This window comes from Leucoraja erinacea, chromosome 8 (assembly GCF_028641065.1).
Source record: "Leucoraja erinacea ecotype New England chromosome 8, Leri_hhj_1, whole genome shotgun sequence".
Lineage (NCBI taxonomy): Eukaryota > Metazoa > Chordata > Chondrichthyes > Rajiformes > Rajidae > Leucoraja > Leucoraja erinaceus.
In genome coordinates, this window is record NC_073384.1 from 51,647,226 (window position 1) to 51,659,922 (window position 12,697).

Consider the following 12,697-nt stretch of genomic DNA (forward strand, 5'->3'; position numbering starts at 1 on the left):
ATTAGGGTATTTGAGGGTTACAAGAATCATGCCAGAAAGTAGAAATGAAGACAACCATCAGCAATAAGACAATTGATTGCTACTGGAGGATGGAAGAGCTTCATGTCCTCCTCCGATTCTTCTTATATTCTTGCATTTATTTAAAAAAAATCTTAAACTATCCTTAAATGTTTGACAAAGCATTTCAACATTGGGTTGGGGTACAGCAGCATTAAAAATAGCAGAAAGTAGGTATAAGTGATCTCAGTGATTGATTGAACATGCATATGAAGCTAGCTTGATTGCATGTAAATAGTGCAGTAGGCCATCAAGCCCTCCAAGCTTGCCCTTCCATTTAATATCTCTGCTTGACATGCCATTTCTCCATACCCCTGTACTCCTTGATCTTTCAAATCTTTATCTACTGCACTCAAATTATCTAACTTCCACCAGCTGTGGGAGGCAGAGAATTCCTGAGTTCCTGCAGAAGCAGTTTTACAAAAAAAATACGCATGGTGCTGAAGTAACTCAGCGGGTCAGGCAGCGTCTCTGGAGAACATGGATAGGTGACATTTCAGGTCAGTACCCCTTCTTTTGATGGTGAAGAAAATAGCTGAATGAGAGGTGGGGACAGGATAAATAGTTGATAGGTAGATGGTTGGACAAAAGCCGGAGGGAGCCAGAGCATGCAATAAGGATAGAAGAGGAGCGATTTGTGAAGCCAGAGAAAGGAACATAACTGGAAGGGGACAGGGTGAGAGAAATTAATGCAAATCCAGGTAGGGCACAAAGAGGTGGGGGATGGTAATTGGTAGCAATTGGGGAATTCAATGTTAATACCAAAGATACTGGTTCATACCCAAGTGGAATATAAAGTGCTATTCCTCTAGTTTGGGTGTGGCCCCACCCGAGCAATGGAGGAGGCCCAAAACAGAAACCTCATTTTGGGAATGGGGATTAAAATGATTAACCAATAGCTGCCAACTTGTTGTCTGTGGGGGACAAGAGTGCTGGAGTAACTCAGCGGGTCAAGCGGCATCTGTGGAGAAAATAGATAGGGTGGGGACCTTGCCTGTGGCTTGTTGCGTGGAAATATTATTACTTAAATAGAGCAGTTCTCCAGAGATGCTGCCTGTCCCGCTGAGTTACTCCAGCTTTTTGTGTTTATCTTTCGTGTAAACCTGTAATTGCAGTTCCTCCCTTCACACCTCTTGAGGACGTGGATAGGCAACATTTCAAATTGTTTACTAATTTGCTCCTTTTTTAACCTTAAGACCTCTTTGGGGTGTATTGTTTCTACTGTTACATTGGTAACAGTTTATATTCCAGACACTTAGAAAAGGCGCAGTGTTTCTTTTAAATGTCAAAGGGGAGTCAGGCAGCGAATCACCACTCGGTGAGCCACGGGTAGGATAACAGCGCCCTCGGCCGCAGTTGCTATTCGCAAAGGCTTTAAACAAAAACTGTTTACTTTCCTGAAGTTTCCCTGGACTTAAATGACTTTTAATTTGGAAAAGGCCTCGCTGTCTTCAGCTCCCGGTGGCGACGTGTCCCGCTCGGCCAAAGATACTGAGCTCGACCCAACCAAAGATCTTATAGCTCTAAGATCTTTGGACCCAACGGGCATCGAGGTCCCGCCCTCCGCAGCGCCTACAGCGCCGTGATTGGGCGCCGCTCACTTCCCGGTCACACCCTGTTCTGCCCGCTGATTGGACAGGTCCACGTCAAACACATGTCCTGGACCAATCGTTCGGCTGAAGCAGGATTAGGCAAGGAAGGGAATGGGCCAATGGCGTGGGGTCGTACTAGGAGGTGGCTGTCACATTGGGTCACGCGTGGTGCTCGGGTTGTGGACGCGTAGCCATGGGGAAGAGGAAAAGTAGTAAAAAGTCCAAGGACATCGTGAAGAATCTGACCAAGAAACAGAAAAAGCATCTGAGGGACTTTGGAGAGGAACATCCCTTTCACGATAAGTGAGTTAATTATCCTCAATTTGTCTGTTTGATCAGATCTCTATTTGTAGTCTGGTGTCAGCATCTCCCCGAGTGATTTCCACCTCCAACACCAAAGATCCTATAGCGATCTTTGAACAACACCGCCACGTTTAAATGCCTGTAGGGAGTCTAAGGTGGCATGGATGTCACCTGTATTGAGGTGTTTCTACGTTTTTTAAATGTGTGAGCTATTGGACTTCCTGCTTGCGTGGGTTTAATTGTAATTGTAATTGTAAATCTTTATTGTCATTTCCTGAGTATTCGCATACTCAGAGGAAACAAAAAAACGTTTCTCAACCAGTGTCCATTCAGTTTTCGTTACAAAATAAATAGCAATTAAAATTAAAATACAGTCATGAACAATTTAACCCTCTAATAACATTCAATAACATTCAACAGCCGTTCCGACCGGCAGCGGCACAACAGTGGCTCTGCTGCAGTGTGGGGGGTTTGTGCGCGATACTTGGCAGGGGGGAAAGTTCATTTAACAGTCTTATAGCCTGTGGGAAGAAGCTGAGGAGCATCCTGCTGGTTTTGCAGCTGATGCTCCTGTACCTCTTCCCAGATGGGAGGATGGTGAAAAAGTCATGCGATGGGTGGTAAGGGTCTTTGATGATGGAGATGGCTCTGTTGATGCATCTCTTCTTGTATATGTCCAGCAGGAAGGGGAGTGGAGCACCAATAATCCTGCTTGCGGTCTTCACTATCCTGTCCAGTTGGTGCCGTTCGTACGCCTTGCAGCTCCCGAACCAGGAAGTGATGCCGTATGTCAGTGTGCTCTCGACAGTCCCCCTGTAAAAAGTCCGTAGATGTGTGGTGGGGAGGCCTGCTTTCCGTAGTCTTCGGAGGGGGTGAAGTCGCTGCTGGGCTCTCTTGACCAGAGCTGTGGTGTTGGCCGTGGACGTCAGGTCATCAGACAGGTGTAGTCCTAAGAACTTGTTGTTCATTCCTAGTTCGCTTTGAGAAACTAGAATTTTTTGAGGATGTGACAAGTAAAATTATTGAATGGCGAGCCAGCAACGCCATTCAATATGATCATGGCTGATCATATACAATCAGTACCGCGTTCCTGCTTTTTCCCCCATATCCCTTAATTTCTTTAACCCTCAGAGCTATATCGAACTCTCTCTTGAAAACATCAAGTGAATTGGCTTTACCTGCCTTCTGTGGCAGAGAATTCCACAAATTCACAACTCTCTGGGTGAAGAAGTTTTTCCTCATCTCAGTCCTAAATGACCTATCCTTTATTTTTAAACTGACCCCTGGTTCTGGACTCCCCCAACATCGGGAACATTTTTCCTGCATCCTGCATTTCCTGTCCAATCCTTTAAGAACTTTATATGTTTATATGACTCCAACTGGTCCAGAACGCAGCCGCCCGACTCATCACAACCCGAGCTCGCCGGACTCATCACCCACACCAAATCCTGGCATCACATCACTCCAGTCCTCAAACAACTTCACTGGCTTCCCATCTCCCACCAGATCACCTACAAAATCCTCCACCGTCTCCCATCTCCCACCAGATCACCTACAAAATCCTCCTCACCTACAAAGCCCTCCACCGTCTGCCCCCCCCCCACCCCCCCCCCCCCCCCCCCCCCCCCCCCCCCATATCTCACTGACCTCCTCTCCCCCTACCAACCCTCACGGTCCCTCAGATCCACATCAGCTGGTCTCCTCTCCATCCACAAATCCAACCTCCGCAGTTTTGGGGACAGAGCCTTCTCCAGGGCAGCTCCCAGGCTCTGGAACTCCCTCTCCCAACTGATCCGCAATTCCGTGTCCCTCACCATCTTCCAGTCCCGCCTCAAGACCCATCTCTGCACCTCTGCCTATCCTTAGCCCCACGTCCCCCTCCCTTTTCATCTGTGCTTGAATTGCCTCATATTGTTTTTTGAATTGAATTCTGTCTTTAATTTGTGTACTAGTCATATCTCTACTATTTATTTCATTCCGCTTACACGTTTTTCCTCTACTTGCTAAATTTTTGTAAGGTGTCCTTGAGACTCTTAAAAGGCGCCCATAAATAAAATATATTATTATTATATAAGATATCCTCTCATCCTTCCAAATTCCAGTGAATCCAAGCCCAGTCGACCCATTCTTTCATCATATTCAGTCTGTCCCAAAACGTCGTCTGTGCACGTCCTCCAGAGATGCTTCCTGATCCACTGAGTTATACCAATACTTTACATCTTAAAAAAAATCTATTTGTAGATTGGGCACTGTGGTTGGTATTTAATCTGATGAAGGGGGTTCTTGCCTTGATTATATTAAATTTGTTGTGTTATTGTTGTATGCATCCAGAGAAGTTGAAATATTTTATTGCACTCCTAATTTCCACTTGGAGAAGATTGCGGAAATGAAAGAAGCCTCTTGCTCACAATATGCCCAGCCTTCTGCTTGCTTGAAATTTGAAATGAGGTTGCTGCCTTTATTATATTTCTGATGGCAGAACAATGATATTTCTGCATGACTATTGTTAGATTTATCAGTATGATATTCAGTAGAAATATATGTTGATCAATGAAATAAACTACCGTATTTCCCGGCAATGAAGACGCTATTTCTTACCCTAAAATAAGGCCCGAAAATGTACCTGTGTCTTGGAGGCAGAAAGTTAGATTGTTAGCCAAGAAAGATAGACTAGGGCAAAATCGCTTTTAAAACATGGGGGGACACAATGAGGCCTAACACAGTGGTCGGCAACCTACTGCCCGGATCCGACCCAAACTCATCCGGTCCGCAGGCGTATATTTTTTCAATTTGTTTTTGTGACCTGGGAACTGCAGCCAGTCCCAGGGCATGCAGACGACCTGGGAACTGCAGCAAAACCTGGGAACTGCAGCCAATTGATGAGGGCAAAGCAGTGGATGTTGTATATATGGACTTCAGTAAGGCCTTTGACAAGGTTCCTCATGGAAGGTTGGTTAAGAAGGTTCAATGGTTGGGTATTAATGGTGGAGTAGCAAGATGGATTCAAACAGTGGCTGAATGGGAGATGCCAGAGAGTAATGGTGGATGGTTGTTTGTCAGGTTGGAGGCCAGTGACTAGTGGGGTGCCACAGGGATCTGTGTTGGGTCCACTGTTGTTTGTCATGTACATCAATGATCTGGATGATGGTGTGGTAAATTGGATTAGTAAGTATGCAGATGATACTAAGATAGGAGGGGTTGTGGATAATGAAGTAGATTTTCAAAGTCTATAGAGAGATTTATGCCAGTTGGAAGAGTGGACTGAAAGATGGCAGATGGAGTTTAATGCTGATAAGTGTGAGGTGCTACATCTTGGCAGGACAAATCAAAATAGGACGTACATGGTAAATGGTAGGGAATTGAAGAATGCAGGTGAACAGAGGGATCTGGGAATAACTGTGCACAGTTCCCTGAAAGTGGAATCTCATGTAGATAGGGTGGTAAAGAAAGCTTTTGGTGTGCTGGCCTTTATAATCAGAGCATTGAGTATAGAAGTTGGGATGTAATGTTAAAATTGTACAAGGCATTGGTGAGACTAATTCTGGAGTATGGGGTACAATTTTGGTTGCCTAATTATAGGAAGGATGTCAGCAAAATAGAGAGAGTACAGAGGAGATTTACTAGAATGTTGCCTGGGTTTCAACAACTAAGTTACAGAGAAAGGTTGAACAAGTTAGGGCTTTATTCTTTGGAGCGCAGAAGGTTAAGGGGGGACTTGATAGAGGTCTTTAAAATGATGAGAGGAATAGACAGAGTTGACGTGGATAAGCTTTTCTCACTGAGAGGAGGGAAGATGCAAACAAAGGGACATGACTTGAGAATTAAGGGACAGAAGTTTAGGGGTAACATGAGGGGGAACTTCTTTACTCAGAGAGTGGTGGCTGTGTGGAATGAGCTTCCAGTGAAGGTGGTGGAGGCAGGTTCGTTTTTATCATTTAAAAATAATTTGGATAGTTATATGGACGAGAAAGGAATGGAGGGTTATGGTCTGAGCGCAGGTATATGGGACTAGGGGAGAATACGTGTTCGGCATGGACTAGAAGGGTCGAGATGGCCTGTTTCCGTGCTGTAATTGTTATATGGTTATATTCGCGGGACACGAAGCCGACCTGGGTGTCACAGCCAAACCTCGGGCAAGTGAGCCGACCTGGACGCAACAGCCAGACCTGGGGCAAGCGAGCCGACCTGGGAACCGCAGCCATTCGCGGGGTACGCAGCCGACCTGGGCGCAACAGCCAGACCTGGGGCAAGCAGGTGGTGGTTGGCGGGTAGCTACTGGGCAAAGGCTAGCTGCTCGGTCCCGGGCCCTCTCTCTCTCCCCGTTATGTGATCTCCCTGAGCCAGGAAGTCACCGTCCCTCAGACCTGAACCGCACAGCGCATTGTGGGACAGGTGAAGGTGGAGGCTCCCAGGTCCAGATTGCCTCCTTATGTAAATAGCTTGTTCTAAGCTTCCCCTAGTTTCAGTCAAAAATCACCGAGTCAAGCACTTGTGCATCTAAACTTTATTTTGACAAAACACAATTACATCTCCCACTACTATACCTAACCACCATGGGTTTGATCCTCGTATCTGCCTGATCAAGCCCTCCTGGCCTCGTGCAAGCAGAAACACTCCAGAAGATCACGCAGTCCCAAGCATTCTCCAAGAAGATCGACACAGGACCTCGTGGGAGTGGACCTTTATAGGTCCCTGAACCTCGAGGGGCCGAACCACCTGGGGATGGTCTCTTTACAGTCCAATAACAGATATCGATTAATACAATATATGATAGACATTTCCCTAACCCAATAATACAGTAACCAATACATTGTATTCAAAAGAAAGTTCTAGAAGGAAGCAAACAAGAATAAACATTGAAACATGTGCCCTGACATTCAAACAGTTTCTCCAAGGCTCAACAGTTCGACCAATCATCGATTAACAGGATGACCGTCTTACAACATTATTTATACTATTTACAATGCTTTTGCAGCGATCCAATCAAAATGATGAATTTAAGGTTTGTTATAGCAAAACTGCTATACATTTTATCAATTTAAGAGAAACGGGGAGAACAGCTGGACCCTTCACCATCCTGCATACCAGTCTGAGCCTAGAATGGCCGGTGCCATTCAAAGCCTGTAAAGTTTAGCTGACAAGGGTTAAGCAATTCTGACAAGTGCAGGGATCCTCCATTTTATGGTGTCTTGTCTTTAATTTGGCCAATATTAACAGGGCAAGCGAGCCGACCTGGGAATTGCAGCCATTCGTGGGACACGCAGCCGACCTGGGTGTTCAAGATTCAAGATTCAATTTAATTGTCATTTGGACCCCTTGAGGTCCAAACGAAATGCCGTTTCTGCAGCCATACATTACAAACAAATAGACCCAAGACACAACATAATTTACATAAACATCCATCACATCGCTGTGATGGAAGGCCAACAAAACGTATCTCTCCACTGCACTCTTCCCCCCCCCCCCCCGATGTCAGAGTCAATGTCAAAGCCCCCGGCTGGCGATGGCGCTTGTCCCGCGGCCATTAAAGCCACGCCGGGTGATGCAAGCTCGCACACCGGGTCTTGGTGTTAGAGCCCCCGGCGTGCGCTCGCAGAGTCCCGCGGCCATTCCAAGCCGCGCGGGGCGGTGCTGTAAGGCCCCGCTCCAGGAGCTCTTCGACCCCGCAACTCGGGCGGGAGAAGTCGCCGTTGCGAGAGCCCTGAAAAGCGGTCTCCCTCCAGTGACACACGGGCTCCCGGTGCCGCCGTCCGCCAGACCCGCAGTTGCAGCCTCCGACTCTCCGGAGGCCGGGCCGCAGCAGCAGCAGTGCTCCACCACCGCTCCACCCGCTCCGGACTCGGCCAGCTCCGCGACGGCGAGGTGAGTCGTCAGCACCAGAGTCCCCGGTCTTCTCCTGTTGGAGGCCGCTCCTCGTTGCAGCCCCAACGACAACGGAGACCCGACAAAGAAAAGGTCGGGTCTCCCGTGCAGGGAGAGATTTAAAAGTTACCCCCTCCGTCCCACCCCACCCCCACCCCCCCACACACACACCCCAACAAAAAAGAACAAAAACTACATAGAAACATAGACAAAAAATAATAAAAACGCGGACGGGCTGCAGAGGCCGCTGCTGACAAGAGTCCCGCCGCCTACCGAATGTTACAGCCAGACCTGGGGCAAGCGAGCCGACCTGGGTGCTACATCCTGTCCTGTGGCACGCGGGTGGTTGTTGGCGGGTAGCTACTGGGCAGAAGGCTAGATGCTCCGTCCCGGGCTCTCTCTCTCTATCTCTCTCCCCGCAATGTGATCTCCCTGAGCCACGAAGTCCCTGTCCCTCAGACCTGAACCGCACAGCGCCTTGTGGGACAGGTGGAGGCTCCCCGGTCCAGATTGCCTCCTTGAAGGAGTTTCATATCTTCCTTTCTACTGACTAAACCAAAGCCATGATCCTGTCCCGCCAGCCTTTTCTTTTCAAAATTTAGCAACTCAAAATGGGGGTGCGTCTTCGAAGCAGGTACATCTTCATTGCCGGGAAATATACGGTAGTTCATCTACTAACCACAGTTATTGGAAAGCAAAATGCGGCGGACACTGCAAATTCAAAACTAAAAGCTGAAAGTGATCCCTGCCAAGTCACTCAGTTTCTGTGGTACGAAGAGACCAAAACACATTTCTGGTCAATAGTTTTGATGAATGGTCAAAATTAACGATGAGCATGTCCTATAAAGATGCAATGAAGTAGGAAAGGGAGACCAAAAAACAGTAGTTGAAAGATTGGGAAAAATAAACTGGCAAAAGGAATGATGGTGCAAGATAACATAGAACAGTGCAGCACAGGGACAACCTCTTTGGCCCACAATGTGTACGCCGAACATGATACTAAGTTAATATCCACTGCTTGCACGGAATCATATCCTTTCATTCATTCCCTGCATATTCCTTATCCTATCTAAAAGCCCCTTAAACACCACTATCTATCTGCTTCCTGCACCACCTCTGGCAGTGTGTTCCACTCTCTGTGTAAAACAAATCTTGCCCCTCACATCTCATTAAAATTATTTCCCCCTCTCATCTTGAAGTTATGCCCTCAAGTCTGACATTTCCACCTTGGTTCTGACTGTACCCAATCCATGCCTGTCATAATTTTCTATACTTCTATTAGGTCATCCCTCAACCTCTGACGCTCCAGGGAAAACAATCCAAATTTGCCCAACCTCTCCTCACAGCTAAAGCCTTCTGATCTGGAAAGCTTTCTGGTTAACCTCTCCTGCATTCTCTCCAGAGCCTCCACATCCTTCCTGTAATGGGGCTACCAGAATTGCACACAGTACTCCAAATGCAGCCTAACAAAAGTTTTATAAAGCAACAATATGCTTCAGCCAATTGAAGGCAAACATATCACATGCTTTCTTTACCCCTCCATCTGTTTGCGTGTAATTCTCAGGGACCAATGGACTTGGATCCCAAGATCCCCTTGCACATCAATGCTGTGAAATATTTTGCCATTAACTGTATACTTTCCTCTTTCATTCATTGTCCTAAAGTGCAACCTCACAATTGCTTGGATTAGACTCTGCCCAAATATATATTATGCATATCTACCTGCAATAGAGGTTTTAACACGGATACCTGCGGAACTCCACTGGTCACAGACCTCCAGCCACAATAACAACCTTCCACTACTATTTCCTGTCTTCTATGGGCAAACCAGTTCTGAATCCAAACTACCAAGTGACCGTGGATCCCAATTATCTTAATCTTCTGATTCAGTCTATCACAAGGGACTTTCATGTAGACAATATCAACTGCCCTATCCTCACTCACCTTTGTCACCTCCTAGTTAAGGCATGTCCTGCTACTGACAAAACCATGCTGCCTGTCCCTAATTATTCTATTCTCTTCAAAATACAAGTCAATCCTATCCCAAAGAATCCTCTCCAATCGCTTCCATACAACTGCTGCTAGGCTCAGCGGCCTATAATTTCATATATTATCCCTATTTCCTTTCTTAAATAAAGGAGTAAAACATTGGCTACTTTCTAGTTCACTGAGTTCTTGTCTGTGGAGAGACAGAATACAAAGATCAGCGTTAAACCCCCTGCTGTCACTTCTCTTGCCTTTCTCAATAACCTGGGATAGATTCCAACAGGCCCTAGAGATTTATCCACCTCAATGCTTTTCAAGAAATCCGATAGCCGCCCTTCTTGATCTCAAACTGCCTGAGCAGTTTAGTGTACCCGCATTGATTTCAATATTCTCCCTGACCTTCTTGGTGAATATCCTTGAGTGGTCCCATCTTCTTCCCAGTTACCCTCTTGGTTTATTGTACATATTAAAAGAGGACAGAAGAAGAAACAGAAGAAGATTACCTACAGCAACAAGCAACTTACCTGGATAGGAAAAATGGCAGAAATCGGCGCCATAACAGATGAGCTGCTAGTGCATCTGAAAGCACTAGTGATTTCACGATCTCCCGCAGCTGCGGGAGCCTCCGACTGCAAGCATTCCCTGGACCGCTGGAGAGAACCCGACCTGACTGCGAATCAAAGAGACTGCACCTGGAAACACCTCCAGAGCCGACGAGCAGGATTTCCTGGGAGCAACGAAGCTGGAACTGCCGTCTGTGAAGGAATCCCCATTCAAAACGGAGCTGGAGCTGCCGTCTGCAAGGGAATCCCCGGTTCAGCGCAGGTTCGCAGAAACAGCAGGTACAGTAAGTACAGTACCTGGAAACAAAGGGGAAGCCTCCATTGTGTCTGGAAACGTAACCGACGGGCAGGACTTCAGGTCAGACTGAAGTGCAGGGGACTTCGACACCCTCTCCCCACCATCCTACTGGACAACGTACAGTCCCTTGAAAATAAAGTGGAGGACTTAAGGGCAAGACTGCTTTACCAAAGGGAACTGAGGGAATTCTCTGTGTTTTGTTTCACAGAGACATGGCTCACCCCCAGCTCCCCAGACTCAGCAGTTCAGCCTGAAGGATTCTCCATCCACCGTATGGACCGTACGCAGGCATCTGGGAAAGGGAGAGGAGGGGGCATCTGCGTCATGGTCAACTCTGCGTGGTGCTCAGACGTGGCAGTCCTGTCCAACTCCTGCTCTCTACACCTCGAACATCTGGCGATGAAGTGCCGTCCCTTCTACCTTCCGAGGGAATTCACCTCCATCATCCTGACCGCGGTCTACATCCCACCCCATCAGACGTCCGTCTGGCACTGGAGGAGCTGCACGCCGTGGTCAACAAACACCAGACGTCTTACCCCGAGGCGTTTACCACCATAGCTGGGGACTTCAATAAAGCAAACCTTACGAAATCGCTCCCTAACTTCCACCAACATGTCTCCTGCTGCACCAGAGGACCAAACACCCTCGACCACTGCAACACCACCATAAAGAATGCAGAGGAACAACCCCAGGACTGTTTGGAGTTTGTAGACTGGGAAATGTCCAGGGACTCGGCGACGGACCTGAACGAATATGCCACAGTCGTTACAAACTAAATTAAAAAATGTGTGGAGGACTGCACCCCGACAAAAACCTTCCGAGTGTTTCCCAATCAGAAGCCTTGGATGAACTTTGAGATCCGCACTCTCCTGAAGACCAGACATGCCTGATGATACAGTGGTCTACAAGAAGTCCAGATACGGCCTTGGTAAGGCCATCAAAAAGGCCAAAAGGGACTTCTGCTCCAAGCTGGAGGATGAGACAGATGTTCGGCACCTGTGGCGGGGCCTGAATGCAATCACCTCCTACAAGGCGAAATCAGGAGGTGGCTCATATGTCGGCATAGCGTCACTCCCTTACGAGCTCAATGCGTTTTACGCACGCTTTGATAGGGTGAATACTGATATGCCTTCTCGAGCCCCCATTCGCTGTGATGGTATTTCAGTCTCAGCCACAGAGGCCGGCGTCAGAAGATCCTTCAGAGGGGTGAACCCTCGAAAAGCGCCTGGACCTGATGATATACCGGGTTGTGTTCTAAAAACCTGTGCGGACCAACTGGCTGGAGTTTTTACGGACATTTTCAACCTCTCACTTCTGAGGTCTGAGGTTCCCACCTACTTTAAAAGGGCATCAATTATGCCAGTGCCCAAGAAGAGCAAGGTGATGTGCCTCAACGACTATCGACCAGTGGCACTAATGTCGGTGGTGATGAAGTGCTTTGAGAGGTTGATCATGGCGCAAATCAACTCCTGCCTCGACAAAAACCTGGACCCACTGCAGTTCACTTATCGCCACAACAGATCAACGGTGGATGCGATCTCGCTGGTTCTCCACTCCGCTCTGGACCACTTGGACGACACCAACTCATATGTCAGGCTGTTATTCATTGATTACAGCTCAGCATTTAATACAATCATCCCCTCCAAACTGGTTACCAAACTTGCAGAACTGGGTCTCTGCGCATCTCTCTGCAATTGGATCCTCGACTTACTCATTCACAGACCACAGACTGTTCGAATTGGTGGAAAGGTGTCAGCCTCGATAACAATCAGCACGGGAGTACCTCAAGGCTGCGTGCTCAGCCTCCTGCTGTACTCACTCTATAGTCATGACTGCGTAGCTGGTCATATTGCAAACTCCATCATCAAGTTCGCTCATGACACCACTGTTGTGGGACGTATCGCCGATGGGGACGAGTCAGATTATAGAAGAGAGATCGACCGACTGACCAAATGGTGCCAGCACAATAACCTGGCCCTCAACCCCAGCAAAACCAAGGAACTGATTGTGGACTTTGGAAGAGGTAGGATGGGGAC

General features: G+C 47.6%; 1 protein-coding gene across 1 annotated transcript in view; it reads left to right on the top strand.

Annotated features, from left to right (window-relative positions):
- Nucleotides 1–1,773: 1,773 nt before the first annotated feature.
- The window catches only part of utp25 (UTP25 small subunit processor component), a 35,231-nt gene continuing 24,307 nt past the window's right edge, over nucleotides 1,774–12,697 (top strand). The window contains 1 exon segment of the mRNA XM_055639696.1: nucleotides 1,774–1,952. Coding sequence (XP_055495671.1) covers nucleotides 1,843–1,952 — 110 coding nt within the window. The 5' untranslated portion in view covers nucleotides 1,774–1,842.